General features: G+C 38.7%; 1 protein-coding gene across 1 annotated transcript; it reads right to left on the bottom strand.

The window, feature by feature from the left end:
• Window positions 1-385: 385 nt before the first annotated feature.
• Window positions 386-15,094, bottom strand: LOC120423482 (uncharacterized). Its single transcript, XM_052707060.1, has 3 exons — window positions 13,328-15,094; window positions 10,473-10,940; window positions 386-436 (listed from the first exon to the last, which is right to left on the bottom strand). The coding sequence occupies exons 1-3, from the start codon at window positions 15,092-15,094 to the stop codon at window positions 386-388; spliced, it is 2,286 nt and encodes a 761-aa protein (XP_052563020.1).
• Between the last annotated feature and the right edge of the window lie 3,248 nt (window positions 15,095-18,342).

The following is an 18,342-nucleotide window of genomic DNA, read 5'->3' as shown; positions in this document are numbered from 1 at the left end:
ATTAATCATATCATCACTAAATTTAATCCTGACCTGATTTGAAATCCCCATACAATCAAATCTGTTTCAAAACCTGTAATCCACAACATTCCCCAAATTGGGTCCCCCCTTCCTTGATGCTCTCAGAGTTGTGGTACAATTGCAATAACAACCGAACGAAACCGCACAGATTCAAAAGTCCCCTGGACAGACCCGAAGCCACGATTGGGCCACAAAAGTAAAGTTATGCAATTAGCTAAATGAAAACTCTACTTTTCCCCTGTTCTCCCACCCCCCGAAAACCACCCAAACGATGGCAATGAAAAGAGCTCTCTTTCTAATTTATAGTTATGATGTTGCAACGTGCACGAGCACACACAATTATCATGACAAAGAGACGAAAGTTTTATTCCACACTAACACCAAGATGGATGGCAATGGTGACGAAGATCGACGCCTGTTCGAGAGGGGGTTTAAGGAGGTGGTGGGAAAGGGGATCATCCCCAAACCGTATCCCATTCTGCCAGGAAGGTAAATCTATACGAGAAGTGCACTAACGATGAAAGTTGAAAATTTAGCAGTTACGAGTTTTGCGAATTATTTTTCAGGTTGACAATTGTTCTTAAATGGGAATAGTTTCAGGTATCTAACTTAAAATTTTGATCATTTACCTTTAGAGCAATTCCAGCTCAAATCAGGAATTTTTCTGGTACTTTTATATGGCTTATATAGGCCTAGGATAACATGTCTACAAAGTTTCATTGAAATCGGAGAGGGTTGGGTACAAAAGCCCCAGAAAAATTTCTGAATTGAGCTGGAACTGCTCTTTATTTTTCCAATATTGAGCGAAATTTTAAATTTTAAAAAATATATAATTGTAAGAAGTTGGACTATTCGCCAATATGATTGTGACATAAACTCTCCTATTTGGAATTTAGGCTCAGTATAACCATTCGACTGGGTCGTCGTTATATGGATAAATTAATAAATGATCAAATCGAACCAGAACTAGGTTTTTTTTTGAAGCCTTTTGGGCCTCAAAACAACTCCCTAAAATTTGGGAGCGATTGGTTGCGTCCACATTTTGCGCATTACATTTCAATTTTAGGAAATTTGTTCGGCCGAAGCCGAAGTTTTGACCCAGTTTCGTGCTAATTTGCCCAGTGTGCGCAACCCCACCCCTGCATGGTTGACAGCTAGGCGCTGCCAACCTGACAGAACAAAAACCAACGGCGCGACAACTTGAGTTCGCGCGAAAACGAAGACAGCGAAACGGCGCGCAAAGAACAGTCGCAAGGAGGATCGCGAAGGAAGAACATCTAACTCTGTAAATAAGATCAGAAAAGAGAAAGTTTTCGTAGTTTTAGTGAAATTTCACCGTGTTTTAATTGTCCGGAAAGGCATCCCGAAATCCGCGAGTTTTACAGTCCGCTCGATCGCGACCCACCGCAACAAAATTAGTATGGGAAAACTCTCTTTTTTTATATTTTGACTTTTATCATTTTTATTTTCCACTAATTTTTTCAAACCTACACAATTGCGTTAAAATTGAGAAAATTCTTTTAAACTTTCCCGAAAAAAAGTTGTGCTGTCTTGCACCTGTAAAAAGATACAGCGTTATCAAAACCGGTCTAAAACATGTTTTTGCTCGGAAATCCAGTCGAACCCAATCCTGCAAAAATGTTATTAAAATAAAAGTCTAACATTATTGTAAATTAGGCTGGTACAAATATTTAAAAAAAAATCAAAATTTCAATCGAAATTCAAGTGCAATCAGCTGAAATCTATTTAAAATGCATTCCCCTGTGTTTAGAATGCTTTGATTATTTTTTAATTTTCGATTTACGGTACCGCAAAAAGTTATTTTTTGCAAACATTTTTGTTTTCGTCAAATTTTACATTTTTTGAAAACTAATGATTGCAAAACAACTGAACTACATCTTAAAACATATTTTTCATTCGAATGTTGAGACTATGGTCTTAGTATTTTCCATTGTTTGCATTTTTTTGTAAAATAAATCTGGTTCTGGTTAATGTGAACTGTTCATCAAATATAGATTGATTTGTAAAAAAATACATGCCTTAGTTGAAACCCCTGAAAACTGGCTGAGGAGCAGTTCTTCATAAATTCGAACAAATCCTGATTTAAATTTTTGTTTTATTTTTATATTTTTTAAAACTTTGTCCGCACCACAAAAAATCAAAAAATATTTTTCAGATGTAGAATTGAATTAAAATTTCAAATTACTGTTGTAATATTTTGGCAAAGTGCTCCGTTTTTTAGTTGTAGCCATTTTTAGGTTAATCTTCTACAACTAAACCCCGCTTTAAAACGGGCTTCGATTTAAAAAAAATCGCCAAAAATCAACCAGTTTTTTATTCTTTAAAAAGCATTGGAAAGAAGACCATTAAAATTTTAGAAAATTCAAGGGTTAGAATTTTGACTTGTTTTGTGTGACTTTGCCAATGTTTAAAAAAATGTCAGTTTTAGGGGTCAGCTTTGGCTTTGTTTTCAACGTACATTTTCTATATTTTAGGTAAAAAGAAGTATGCAGTAATTTTTGCAGTGTCCCAGCCAACGCATTTTTGTACAATTTAAATGTAATGATAGGAGGTGGGAGAACTGCCCGAATACTACCAAAAACAAACATGAACTAAACAAGATAAATTTATACAAATTAAAATATTCGAAATGAAACAAGAAAAACATAAAACAAGAGAAGGTAAGTTTTTCGTACAGAAAAAGTTGCTCAAAATGACCGAGAAAAATACAAATTTTTGAAAAAAAATTAAGCATTAGAGCGTTTAATTAATCAACAAAATTGTATTTTTTTTTTATTTTCATAAGTAGTGTCCATTCTAAACAATTTAAAAAAAAACATCGAAAAGCTGAGAAAATTACCTACGGTTTGATTTTTTTGAAACTTGTTTATCGACCTTCAGATGCTGATATATGGGTCATTCCAGGTCAACTGAGTACACTTTTGGACTCGACCTTCACCGATTTGGACCAAACTTGGAGGGAACGTTTATCTATCGATAGTTAACAGAAATCCCAAGTTTGGTACTGATTGGACCATTCCTCTATTTTTGGCACCGCCCTCTTTTTTGGCGATTTTCTAAAAAACTTTTTTTTCTTTTAATCATAACTTTGCAACTATTTGAGCAAAATACTTTCTACAGGTTGCATTTTATAGAAAATTGTCCAAGGAATTCGATAAAAATAAAATGTTAACCCTTAAATGCCCACTTATATTATATTTTAACGTTTTAAGTATAAAGTTTTGATCAGTTTTGACCAATTGATTATATATTTTTTTTTATCGCCATCGTGTTCCCCGGATAATTTTACATAATAATCAATATAGACTTCAAACTAAAATGAACTATTGGCGAGATACAGTGATTTTACTGAAAAAAGTTTGATTTTGCACTGCACTCTGTCCTATGAATTCAAATCCGAAATAAGTTTCTCACATATAAAAACCGAATTATGCGAGATTCATTCCTTTTTGTTGAAAAGTACACCATGAACTTCCGAGTGCTGCGCAAAATCAAACTTTTTTCAGTAAAATCGCTGTATCTCGTCAATAGTTCATTTTAGTTTGAAGTCTACATTGATTATAATGTAAAATTGTCCGGGGAACACGATGGTGAGAAAATAAAACAAATAAAAATATATACTTGGTAAATAATGAAAGTTACCAAATGAAAATATCAGCAACCAAAAGACGGATCAACAATATACAATTTTTTTGAGATTTTCAAATATAATTTCAGAGATGGATAACGATGAACATTTATATGTGAAGTTCTTACATTTTGCAATAGAAAATAAAATGTTTTCTTGACTAATATTTATAAATTTTATTTTATATTTTTTAGATCAATTCAAAATTTTTTTCTTGACCTGTTGCTGTTTTTAAATTATTATTTTTTTTTTAATTTTGAAATTTTTAAAAATGTTATAATCAAACATATCCTATTAGTCACTTCTTTCCCCTTTAATAAAAAAAGTTTCACTTTCCCGTTTCCCGCGCAAATTTAAAGTCCTGAAAAATCCCTTCTCGAGATACAGATTTTTCCATTTTACATTTTTCATAAACAGAGCTATAAAACAGCTATGCGGTTGATGCCTTCTCAATCACTCAATATTTAACCTTAATGGCTTAAAGTATCTTCGACTGGGGCAAATCGGGACTCACACGAAGACATTCCATCACTCTCCATAGTCAAAATTAAACGCCGGAGACCCACGTTCGATTTAAAGTTATTTTCGAGTAGAACCATAGTCTTTCCTCAGTCGAGAAGTACAAAAACAAACAATCTTGAGAAAAATTTTATGTTTCCATTAATGAATTTTTTTTTTAGAAAAACTCCTATTCAGAATGATGCACGTTTTGACTATTTGCTTAATTTTTTTTTCTAAAAATAGTTCAAAAAGTGAATTAATCACTGCATTCGTATTTGAAGTGGTCACTGTTAAAGTTGTCCCATGTCCCGTCTCCTTGCATCATGCTTCAAGTTTCAACTACTTTCCGATTCCTGTGTGCACATCCAAATTTGTTCTTCAAATCACCTTCTTCCTTCCCCCCTACAGAGTCCACTTTTACATAACCTTATCCTGTGTCCCCGTTCCGGTCGGTTTCTGGTGCAGAAACTCTCCAAAACCAGGCGACCGTAACCCAGTTTTTGTGTGGCACCATGTGTGTGTGTGCGCGCCATTTCTGGTAATTTTAATTTCATTTTCACCTGCTTGGCTTTTGTGGGACGATTCGGATTGGTTGCTCCAGAACCAAACTAAACAGAATTAAAAAAGAGATGCACGACTTTGTGCAGTGCAATGGCTTTTGAAAGTTTTCTTGGGTGGAATATTTTCCCCGAAAATGAATGCACCTCGGCAACTATGCCACCCGCTCGCCTCGGTATGATCTTAATTAAGATGATTTATTTTGCTACTTGCGGTTTTCTGCAAGGAAGCTTATGCAAGCATCCCCTTTTTTGTGGGCGGGTGGCTTAAAAGTGCTTTTCCATTCATCTTCGCAGAGTTTGGAGAGAAGAAATATGCAGATGCTGGCTGGCTGGCTTTTGGGCGCTGCTACACCGGAAAAATCTTTATAATTCTTAGCTAGGTATGAATTATGCAGACTATTGGGGGAAGATCTTCCTGGAAGGAAATGCAATTATTAGATTGCGAGGAGAAAACCCTGGATTTGAATTCACCAAGGTCGTCGAAAATGCCGCTGTGGAAATGATTGTAAATTTAAAGAAATTTAAGAAGAGTAAGGCCAAGGTAGGTGGTTACTTTTCGATACAAGTGCTGAAAAGTTCAACTTTTCAAAACTGAATTCAGTTCGTTTGTTTAAAATTCTTCACACTGCAAACATCAGAGCAACTTTTTTCAGTTAAGCCTCAAGGTTTAAGTTGCTTTCTTTCCAAAACCTCTTCAAAATATTCTAACTACAAAATGAAACTTTTCTGCAGGACTGTTGGCAAGCCAACGAGTCATGGCTTACCAGCTTCTTCACGACACAAATATGACAAATGTTTCCGAGGGGTGGGCACGCCTTTCTAGAAAATAAAATGAGCAAATCGTTCCCCACCCGAGTCCTCGTACGACTGCTCTGCGTACGTGATTTCTGCCTTATTTGGCCAATTATTTTTGATGGTACAGTTTCATGCATGTCGTACTAGCCATACTGCAGAATCCCCCCAAACGGCGAATGATGTGGTCGATTTTTGCTTAGATCGACACTTTTGCCTCGTAAGTTTTGTTTGGTGCCCGGAATGGGGGTTAGCAGGGACCAATCGATACTGCACCGATCCTGGTAGGAAAGGGTTTGGGAGGGAGAGGTCACATGCGTAACTTGCATGAAACGTTGCAACATGTTGACGCCAAAACGATGACAGCGATAATATTGGCATGATTAGGAGATGTCCTGGCCGCAGGTTTGACTTTCGTGCGGTGGATAGATTGGGCCTGGAGATAAATATTTTTATCTTGCAATTTCTGGAGTGGGATAATTTGTGATGAAACACATTTTTATCGAAGGTGAACTTTAATATTTAAAAAAAAAACATGTCGAAATAAGATTCTAAATAACCAAAAATACAAAATAATATGGAAAATAAGTCACAAATCATTTGTAATTCAACCAGATCTCGTCAACCATTACGAATAACTTGCTACAATGTTGCAGTTTCATTCATGATTTCCTCCCTTTCCAGGAACTAACTGATGTTACAAAAACGTGCTACAAGTGCCCTGCAACAAACTGTCAAACAACCAATGCTAGCGTAACACCAGAAATGAACTCGTTTCCCCCTGTGTAACGCCATCAGACGCGCGCTGCAAAAGCATGTTGCGTGACATTGAAGCAACAGTGTTGCATCGGTTGGTGTGCGTCTCGGGAGAGGTTACACTGCGTTATGTTGCAAGTAGGTTCGTAGCTGTCACAAAGCACTTGTTGCACGAACATGTTACCAAACATTTGGGTTAACCTCTTTTTACGCTTTTACGCGGTGGCGTTACGCTTTTTATTTCGTCGAATACTCCTCAATCATGCAACATTTTTTGCAATCTTCAAAAAGCGTTTTGCGGGTTTGAACAAAACCTACTACAGATAAACCTCTTTTTACGCGGTGCGTTACGTTTTTCTAATTTGTCGATTTCTCTGGAACGACGCAACATGTTTACAATCTTTTAAAAGCAATTTGTAGGTTTTGTTCAGATCTACAAAACGCTTTTTGAAGCTTGCAAAAATATTGTATGGTTTAAGAGAAATCGACGAAATAAAAAGCGTAACGCCACCGCGTAAAAAGAGGTTTCTCTGTAATTGCTTTAAAAAGATTGCAAAAATGTTGCGTCGTACCAGAGATATCGACAAATTAAAAAAAAAAACGTAACGCATCGCGTCAAAAGAGGTTTATCTGTAATCAAATCAATGATATTTTGTTTCTGGATATTTAATTTGTATACATAAAAATTAAAGATTGCTGAAATCAGAGAAATTTTATGATATTGCTAAGAAAAGCTTTTGAATGATGAATTCTATATACAACGATTCGATCTTAAACAGGAAGTCTCTTAATCAAAAGTTCTCCGACTTGGCTAAAATTTGGCATGGGAGTTCTTTGGCCAAAATAATAAGACTCGTTTTTTAAGAAGGTTTTTGCCTTCCTCGCCTTACTGAGGAAAGGCTATAAAATCACTCGGAAAATAAACTTATTAATTGGACCTCGTAGACACACCTTGACGTATACATATCGACTCAGAATCATGTTCTGTGCAAATTTCTGTGTGGATGTATGTAGGTGGGTGGACAAAAAAATTGTCACTCGATTATCTCCGGACTGGATGAACGGATTTTGACTGATTTGACTCATTCAATCCGTCTTGGGGTCCCATAGGTCTCTATTTAAGATCAGCAAGTTTAGTTAAGTACTTCAAAAGTTATGCTAAAAAACGATTTTGGCGTATGTTCGGAAGATTGTAAAAATGGTGTTTTTTGTAAGAAAACCCACCATGTTATACATTTTAAGGATATTAAAAAGACCTTTCCTATGAGCCCAAAACATTGAAGATCTGACAACCCAATAAAGAGTTATTAGCATTTAAGTGTTATTTATACACTTTTTGGAGGCCGGATCTCAGATATTTCAATGCAAATGATGTCCTGGTCCATCATGCGACCTGTCGTTAGTTAGATAATCAAAAGACATTTCAAATGAGTTTGAAACATTGAAGATTTAACAACCCTACCAAAAGTTATCAGCACTTAAGTGTTATTTATACACTTTTTGGAGGCAGGATCTCAGATATTTCAATAAAAATGATTTCCGGGTCCATCATGCGACCCATCGTTAGTAAGATAATCGAAAGACCTTTCAAATGAGCCTAGTACATCAAGGATCTGACAACCCTTTCAAAAGTTATTAGTACTTAAATGTAATTTATACACTTTTTGGAGGCCGGATCTCAGATATTTCAACGAAAATGATGTCCGGGTCCCTTATGCAACCCGTCGTTAGATGGATAATTGAAAGACTTTCCAAATGAGCCTTGAACATCGAGGATCTGACAACCCTATTGAAAGTTATTAGCACTTAAGTGTTATTTATACACTTTATGGAGGCCGGATTTCAGAAATTGTGATAGAAATATTGTCTGAATCTTCCATGCAAACTATAGTTGTATGGGGTTTTTCTCAGACCTTGCTGATGATCCAGAAATATTGAAGGTCTGCGAACCCTATCAAAAGAAATGAGTAATAAAGTTGATTTGTTGAATATGTTAAGGGGGAATGTTGCTATTTTTACTGAATGTATTGGGGTAATTCTCCGCCAACTCACACAGCAGTTGCCCCGACCCCTCTTCGATTTGCGTGAAACTTTGTCCTAAGGGGTAACTTTTGTCCCTGATCACGAATCCGAGGTCCGTTTTTTGATATCTCGTGACGGAGGGGCGGTACGACCCCTTCCATTTTTGAACATGCGAAAAAAGAGGTGTTTTTCAATAATTTGCAGCCTGAAACGGTGATGAGATAGAAATTTGGTGTCAAAGGGACTTTTATGTAAAATTAGACGCCCGATTTGATGGCGTACTCAGAATTCCGAAAAAACGTATTTTTCATCGAAAAAAACACTAAAAAAGTTTTAAAAATTCTCCCATTTTTCGTTACTCGACTGTAAAAAATTTTGGAACATGTCATTTTATGGGAAATTTAATGTACTTTTCGAATCTACATTGTCCCAGAAGGGTCATTTTTTCATTTAGAACAAAATTTTTCATTTTAAAATTTCGTGTTTTTTCTAACTTTGCAGGGTTATTTTTTAGAGTGTAACAATGTTCTACAAAGTTGTAGAACAGACAATTACAAAAATTTTGATATATAGACATAAGGGGTTTGCTTATAAACATCACGAGTTATCGCGATTTTACGAAAAAAAGTTTTGAAAAAGTTGGTCGTCATCGATCATGGCCGTTCATGGTCACCCGCGACAGACACGGACGACGAAACAAAGAGAAACGCAAAAAGTAACTTTTTCAAAACTTTTTTTCGTAAAATCGCGATAACTCGTGATGTTTATAAGCAAACCCCTTATGTCTATATAACAAAATTTTTGTAATTGTCTGCTCTACAACTTTGTAGAACATTGTTACACTCTAAAAAATAACCCTGCAAAGTTAGAAAAAACACGAAATTTTAAAATGAAAAATTTTGTTCTAAATGAAAAAATGACCCTTCTGGGACAATGTAGATTCGAAAAGTACATTAAATTTCCCATAAAATGACATGTTCCAAAAATTTTTACAGTCGAGTAACGAAAAATGGGAGAATTTTTAAAACTTTTTTAGTGTTTTTTTCGATGAAAAATACGTTTTTTCGGAATTCTGAGTACGCCATCAAATCGGGCGTCTAATTTTACATAAAAGTCCCTTTGACACCAAATTTCTATCTCATCACCGTTTCAGGCTGCAAATTATTGAAAAACACCTCTTTTTTCGCATGTTCAAAAATGGAAGGGGTCGTACCGCCCCTCCGTCACGAGATATCAAAAAACGGACCTCGGATTCGTGATCAGGGACAAAAGTTACCCCTTAGGACAAAGTTTCACGCAAATCGAAGAGGAGTCGGGGCAACTTTTCCCGATTTCGTGTGAGTTGGTAGAGAATTACCCATTGACTTTATGAATGTGAGAAAGGCACCAACCACCTAAAGGTGGATTAAATAACGTTTTGTTTGAAGAGGTTCGAAAAAGCTAGCATAATATTTGAAAAGGTCCTGTGAATTTGAAAGACTCGGGATCAAAAATCTCATATCTGAAAATATGTTTCTCTGATTTCTTGTAGTATTTTACATAAAAATATTGAAAAACGTAACTTTTGGTACTCGAAATAGTATAAATCATCGCTTTAAATTTCATGTTATCGCAGTTTTAGTGAAACGGTGCGTTTCCCCGTTTTAGCGCACGGTGCGTCGAAAAACCCAGTTTTTATTTCCAAATATCATATCTCGGAATCCTGTATGAACTCCTCCCATTTTTGAGTAAGTTACGTAAAATTACAGGTTCTTTGGTCCAGACACCTCAAAACGGCATTTTAATGTTTCATACGACCTTTTCAAATGATATGCTAGGCTAGATTATTGAAACATTCAACTATTTTAATTTTAAAGGCTAACAAATGTTATGTTTGTTTCCTAATGATTATGAAGTTAACAAAAGCTTCGGAGCTATCCTGATTACTTTCTTGAGTGCTTTTTAATTAAAACCTTAACCATTTTGTTCACTACAATTTCTAAACCAAAAACCAAAAAGCTTACAGCAAACCCAAACAGCCACGCCAACCAAGCTGGTAGAAGATCAACAAAGTTCAGAGAAACTCGTGCATTAGGAGACTGATTTGCCACTGAGATATTGACAACCTTTTTCTTATTTAGCTTCGACAAAAAGTCATAAATCCCACTCTCGACAAATCCTGACAGCGTTACTCTGAAATGTTCCATAAAGGGGCCTCGCTTTTGAAGCATAAACATGACCGGATAAACGCCCAAAGATTGCTCCATAATGCTGTAACGCTGCAGTCTTTGAACCGGATCATAATACATCGGGAGCACAACTTTTGCCCACTCCCTGTCCAGAACGTAAGCGTGAACCATGTCCATGTTGAAGATTTCCTCACTGCCGTTGATCACCAAATTTTCAAGTTGCGGGTTGTTCTTGGTGCCCGGGTGTCGCAGGAAATCCGCTTTGATTTTGACGCCCGAACTTCGTAGTTCTGCAAGGGTTTTGAGCTCTTTGGTCGCCGGTCTACTGATCATCATCGAAAGCAGTTTGATCTCGTAAGCTTGAGTTATGAAGAACATCAGGACGATCAGGGAAAGCAATAGGATCTTTTCCCACTGGTTGGCTTTGTGCAGATCGTACTTTTCAAAACCACAAACAACCGTCAAAATTGGCTCGTTTCGGAAAACATTTGGTAGAATCAGGTGAACAACTTCCACGATTATTAGGAGTATCGCCAAAAAGATCCAGAGTTGCCAGCTGAATGGCAATGTGAATATTTCCACAATGTTGAGTGCCGATCTTGGTGCCAATAAAGCAATATCACTTTGTAGATTGCTGTACAGACAACTGAAAAGTCTCGAAGTCACACCTCCGATAAATCAACTATGTTGAAGTAGCAAGAGTGAACAGACTGACTAGCTGTCGTGTTCATTAGGGATGCTGCCTTTACAATCCACTGGACAAAAACATTTTCGTTGGTCAGAAATTCTCTGGAGGAGTAAAGTATTGGTTCTCCAAACATGTTTGGCTTGGAAAAAAATCTGAATAAATCATTTGCACTGGGAATGTTTTCAAACTCATGTTTCACATTAATGCTTGAGATGACCACCGTCTGTTTAAACGCATCAAGATAAACTGTATTATAATAGGATAAATAAACCAGTCCATACTGATAGTTTCCACAATCCTCTTTCAATGTGCACAAAACAATCACTTTAGTGCAAGGTGCAAACTGTCGCAAAACTTGAACCGTCGATTTTGTAATTGTATCTCCTTGAATGATGAGGAGCATTGGCTTCTCCTCATTCTGCTTCGAAAAAATTGCCTTCGAAATTACTGTTTTCATCACGAACTCCAATTGTGGAGCGATCATGACCTTTTGCAGAGTCTCTTCAAATTGGTTACCTCCATAGAAAACACAATTTGGAATGCCTGTTTCAGTTTTGGCTAAAAAATCGATAATTTCCACAATATAATCCACCATATCTACTGAAGCCAAAGAAGCGAATATACACGAGGTTAAGGAACAAAATAACACCCATCTTGCCAGATTCATGGTTGAAATGGCAGTATTTGAATGTTCTGTAAAATGAAGAATCAATCCTTTTTTGATAGCAATCTAAGCTGGGTAATTCTCTACCAACTCAAACGAAATCGGGAAAAGTTGCCCGGACCCCTCTTCGATTTGCGTGAAACTTTGTCCTAAGGGGTAACTTTTGTCCCTGATCATGAATCCGAGGTCCGTTTTTTGATATCTCGTGACAGAGGGGCGGTACGACCCCTTTCATTCTTAAACATGCGGAAAAAGAGGTGTTCTTCAATAATTTGCAGCCTGAAACGGTGATGAGATATAAATTTGGTGTCAAAGGGACTTTTATGTAAAATTAGACGTTCGATTTGATGGCGTACTCAGAATTCCGAAAAAACGTATTTTTCATCGATAAAAACACTAAAAAAGTTTTAAAAATTCTCCCATTTTCCGTTACTTGACTGTATTTTTTTGGAACATGTCATTTTATGGGAAATTTAATGTACTTTTCGAATCTACATTGACCCAGAAGGGTCATTTTTTCATTTAGAACAAAATTTTTTATTTTAAAATTTCGTGTTTTTTCAAACTTTGCAGGATTATTTTTTAGAGTGTAACAATGTTCTACAAAGTTGTAGAGCAGACAATTACAAAAATTTTGATATGTATAGACATATGGGGTTTGCTTATAAACATCACGAGTTATTGCGATTTTACGAAAAAAAGTTTTGAAAAAGTTACTTTTTGCGTTTCTCTTTGTTTCGTCGTCCGTGTCTGTCGCGGGTGACAATGAACGGCCATGATCGATGACGACCAACTTTTTCAAAACTTTTTTTCGTAAAATCGCGATAACTCGTGATGTTTATAAGCAAACCCCTTATGTCTATATATTAACATTTTTGTAATTGTCTGCTCTACAACTTTGTAGAACATTGTTTTACTCTAAAAAATAACCCTGCAAAGTTAGAAAAAACACGAAATTTTAAAATGAAAAATTTTGTTCTAAATGAAAAAATTACCCTTCTGGGTCAATGTAGATTCGAAAAGTACATTAAATTTCCCATCAAATGACATGTTCCAAAATTTTTTACAGTCAAGTAACGGAAAATTAAAGAATAAAATAAAAATAGTTTTTTTTTTCGATGAAAAATACGTTTTTTTTTTTTTAATTCTGAGTACGCCATCAAATCGGGCGTTAATTTTACATAAAAGTCCCTGTTCTTCGAATTTAAGCGGACTGTATTTTTTCGGTTCGGCGGAAGAGAAAAACGCGTGCTTTCGCCTCCGTTTCGGTTTGACAACTTGACAGCTCTATTTCAAGAAAGTGTATACATGAAGGTTAAAACAAATCATAAAATCAAGGCAATTTACATTATAGGTGAAAACAATCAATAACGCCGAACATCCTCCCCCATTGTTGAATCAGTTCAACAATCTTCAACCCTATCGCTAACGTTGAGTTGAAACTCCACAGAACGAGCGCGCCGCCGTTGATCCACGTTTTCTAAACGGCAGTTCACCGCCGACTACCCAGCCAAACTCAGTCTCTCTGAGTGAAGGTAGACCGTCTGCCAGCGCTATTCTGCCAGCCTTCAATAGGTCCCAAAACACCCCGGCTCCCAGCAGCATGTCTACCGGACCCGTCTGGTAGAAGGTTGGATCGGCAAGCTCGATGTTGGACGGCAGTTTCCAGTCAGCGACGTCGATATTTCTTGGTGGCGCATCGTGGATGATTTTTGGAGTGACCATCAGCTCCAGCTTCCGTGAGAACGACGTGACACGGGACTTGATCGTTGCTTGCACCAAATGGTTGATTCTCGTACATCCCCCGTTCAAACCACTGACCTCGCAGTCTGTGCGTTCTTTCTTGACCGCCAACTGGTTGGCGAATCTTTCCGTAACGAAGTTGTTCTCCGAGCAGGAATCAATCAGGACCCGACACTGATGCGGTGCGCCGTCTCCACCGTAGACCTGAACTACGGCTGTCGACAGTAGGGCCGACTTCTTGGTTTCAGTGCTGCAAGCGAGACCCTGTCCCGACCGCCAACGCTGTTCGTCGTTCGATTTCGGCGTGTTCACCGCCGTCATTTTAGGAGTAGTCCCCGGCTTACGCGTCGCGTTCTTGTGCAGTAGAATGTGATGCAGCTTGCCACAGCTTTGACAAGTGTTCGTTGAGGTGCACTCTCCAGCGCGGTGACCCTTCTTCAGGCAATTGAAGCACCTACCATGCTTGCACAACTGGTTGTACCTCTCGTTGACGCTCATCTTGTTAAACTGCTCGCAATCATCGAACTCGTGCTGCTGGTAGCACACGGGGCACATAGTTCCGCTCTCGACCACCAAAGCGACCGATCGTTGTGGCTTGACGCTGGGCTCGCCGCACGACTCCACTCTTTCGAGGACCCGGCATCTCTCTTTCAGAAACGCGATGGTGGCTGCGTACGTGGGTAGCTCTCCGACCTTCTGTTGAGCCTCCCATGCTCTTCTCGTGTCGATGTCCATCCTGGAAGCCAGCAAGTTCACGAGCATCTGCTCCCCCAATCCGTTGACCGGGAGCTGCAGCGACTTCAAGCCCTCGATGTTCTTCGCGCAGGTGTCGATAAGCTTTCGAAGCTCGACGGCATTATCGCTGGCGATCTTAGGCAGAGCAAAGATGTTTGCAATGTGATGATCGATGACCACACGTTTGTCTCCGTAAATTTCCTCCAGGATGGCCCACGCCGCGTCATAGTCATTGTTGTTGACTATATCCTGGTCGATCACTCCGGCGGCCTTTCCCACCAGCGCGTCTCGCAGGTGGTACAGCTTGATCGCCGGCGCCTCGTTGGTGTAACGGGCCATGATGGTTTGAAACATGGACTTAAACGAGTACCACGTCGCATACGTACCGTCGAACTTCGGGAGTGGCACACTCAATGGCGGGAGATAGTTCGGCAGAGCGACATTCGCGGCAGGAACCGAAACCAGGGCAGCATTCACTACAGGTTTGGACACTTCGTCCAACAAATCGTTGAGCTCGACGACCAACAGATTGTGCAGCAGCTCGAACTCCTCATACTTGTTCTCATGTTCCTCCTTCTGTTTCTCCGAGAGACCCAGCGCGTAGATTTCGTTCTGGAACGTGTTGAATTCAGTGTAGCAGGTCTTCACGGTTTCCAGGTGCAGCTTGAGGAAATTCACTTTACGCAAGTTTGGGTTTAGTTCCCCTACACGTTGCGTAATGGCGGTCTTCACGCGCGTGAGCTTTCCCTTCACTGCCCCTCTCTGCTGAATGAGCGCCTTCAGCTTTTCCTCCATCTTGCAAGCAGCTTCTTCTTGATGCTGACCAACAAGCTTTTCTTCTTCTTCTGCAGGCTTCGCCTACTCACACAGACCCACACACACACCGCCGTCGGATCTTCAGCCGGCGTCCGGATCTCTTCAGCGGCTCCACAGCCACTTCCAGGTCACTGCAACGGCCCTCCAGCTGCTGCTTCCACTTCAAATGTTTCACACACGAGTCCCACGGTCGGTGTTCACTCCTTGACTTCCAACGAAATCGTTCTAAATTGGCACGACCCAGCTGTCCGAAATCTCCGGATCGCACTCTTTTTTCACTCGGTTTCTTCCGAAAACCGTCGAACGTCACTTTCCGGACTGCTCTCCAGCCGCCCAACAAGTCACTTCCGGAATCAAGCACTTTTTTCACGCGTGAGTGCTACGCCCCGCGCTCCACACTTCTATTCACGGACACTTCGATCGCGAATGTTCAAGTCGGATTCCCGCACCGGTAAATCCGTCACTGCTCCACTTCCGGCCGCTACTCCAGCGATCCGGCCATGAAGGACCAAAATGTTCTTCGAATTTAAGCGGACTGTATTTTTTCGGTTCGGCGGAAGAGAAAAACGCGTGCTTTCGCCTCCGTTTCGGTTTGACAACTTGACAGCTCTATTTCAAGAAAGTGTATACATGAAGGTTAAAACAAATCATAAAATCAAGGCAATTTACATTATAGGTGAAAACAATCAATAACGCCGAACAGTCCCTTTGACACCAAATTTCTATCTCATCACCGTTTCAGGCAGCAAATTATTGAAAAACACCTCTTTTTTCGCATGTTCAAAAATGGAAGGAGTCGTACCGCCCCTCCGTCACGAGATCTCAAAAAACGGACCTCGGATTCGTGATTAGGGACAAAAGTTACCCCTTAGGACAAAGTTGCACGCAAATCGAAGAGGGGTCGGGGCAACTGCTGTGTGAGTTGGCGGAGAATTACCCAGCTATATATTTAAAAAGCTACCATACCACATCATCAAAATAAGTGTACTGAACAGAAAAAGTGGGTGGTATATAAAGTACAGTGTATGAATTAAGCGTAAGTTAAAGCACTTTCAAATATAGAGTTAATATTCAATTTTTTAATCTGGCAAACATGCGTCATGGCTTCGAACCTTATGTTTAAAATCAAATATGCAAAAAATGTGCTTCTTTTTTACAAATTTTCAAATAAGGTGAACCTTGACATTATATTGTAAACCAACTAATTACATTTTAATTTTTTTATATTCCATGCAGAAGATTTGCTATTGACACAAATGAATAAAGTTATTTTTTCTTTCTTTACTATTTTTGTTCATATTTTTACGCAAAAGTAAGAAAATATGCTATGATTTAGTCTCATAAAGTTTGAAAATTCACATTTAACTTGAAATAAACAACAGCAATTCATAACTTGCACACAATCCTTCGTCAAAATTTTCACCTAATTTTCCAATGTAAATCAACTGAAGCCCAAGTCCTGTGGGCAACATTTGTCTCGTTTCCAAGAGCAGTTGGCCAAATCAGGAACGCTGTTCCGGCTCACCGGACGGCCCACAGATGGTGGCAAAGTTTTCCAAGACTGGCCCCTCCACTGGGAATAAAAATCGGCAAAACAAAGAAAGAAAAAGGTGGAACCATCCGCACAATCGAAAAGCTCGCCGAAAAACTTTTTGGATTGGGTCACGGCCCGTTTTGGAAAGCGATTTTTTTTTCTTCAATTTCTTGCCGTTTTCCGCTCATAAAGTGATTCGCTTGAGCTGTGTTTCCGGGGTTTGCTGAATTTGACTTTCCGGCCATGCGGGCAGCAGATGTGAACTTGTTTAATGATGGGTCAGTTTTAAAAGTGAAAGTTTGTTTATCGGCGATTTAAGACTTTTTTAGGGTCCAACATGATAGTGACAACGTTGTTAAGATATTTCAAAAACTTAAATTCGAATAAATTATGGAAAATTTACACTCACAGCCATCACATAAATATCATACTTCGAAAAGCATATTTAATCACATCAGCCCGAGTAATTTACATTATTACTAATTAGTTACTGCCGACGTGTCTGTTGTTGGTCAACTGCCAACAAACAAATCAATCTGCTGATAAATCCAATCGAATTTTGCGCTCGTTGACATAATTTTACTGACAGGCACCCACCCTTCCCCGCAGGGGAAAATTGAAGCACAAAAAGCTCCCCACTGACAAAACAAAGCCTCCCGGTAACAAAAAAGTACTTCAACCCGATAATCCCCGGCCTCCCCGTGGCTAATCCTAATTCAATCAAACTGCTAATCACCCATTATTACAATCCAAAAGCCCCGGCTGTCCGGCACTTGAGGGAGCGCGCCCATTTTCAAACTGCATTATTGTCAACAACCCGTGGAAAATTGCTCCAGTGAGGTGGGAGAGGTGGCGGCAATCGAAAATTGAAAATCACTTTCCAAATGACACATAAAGTTATTCAATTTCAGCAGCCATTCCAACCTTCCCCCCAAAACAGTCATAATTGCACGTATCGATGTGAGAAGCACTACTGACTGTTTGGCCAAATTGGAGAGTGGGTGGCCCCCAACTTCCATGGGTGGGGGTCGATGCGCGGAGAGCTTGCACGATTTTCCCCTAATTAGCATGCACCCGACATTGACAGTCAATTTATGGCTCATTAGAGTTTTCCAGAGAATGCCACAGCGCCGCCCGTCGAATGCCGATTGTTGTTGCGTCAATTGAGAGGGCGCAACTGCATTTTCGCTCAAAATGATGGCGGTGTTGTTGTCTGGTGACGTAATATCAATTAAATGCGTAACCTTAACTAAATTATTAGAATTTTTGTTATAATTCTGCCATTGTCAATATTACCATGTCATCCATAAAGATGTTATTCTTTTAGAAACTGTTCAAGTTAAATATTAACTCTTTCTTAATCTGAATTTTGGGCTTATTTTAAAAAGATGATAAGTCCTTGAAATTAATTTTCACAATTTTAAAAAGCAAATACAAACTTATTATAATTTTTTCTGCAATTTGAAGCCTTATTGTAAAAAAGAAAAAGCAAAACGATCACAAATGCATTACAAAAATCATTGCTAGACTTTCACACTAAAAAACACAAAATTTCATGGATTGTGAAAAATGATAAATAAAATCTTATGTTAAACAGCTGGGAAGGTTGTTAATCGATAGAATCGATCGTCGATAATTTTATCATCTAACGATAACGATAATGGTTATCGTTCTCGTAGGGACGATAACGATA

This window comes from Culex pipiens, chromosome 2 (genome assembly GCF_016801865.2).
Source record: "Culex pipiens pallens isolate TS chromosome 2, TS_CPP_V2, whole genome shotgun sequence".
NCBI classification, from domain to species: Eukaryota; Metazoa; Arthropoda; class Insecta; order Diptera; family Culicidae; genus Culex; species Culex pipiens.
The sequence above is the reverse complement of the archived record's forward strand: the minus strand, read 5'-3'. Positions and strand labels throughout refer to the sequence as shown.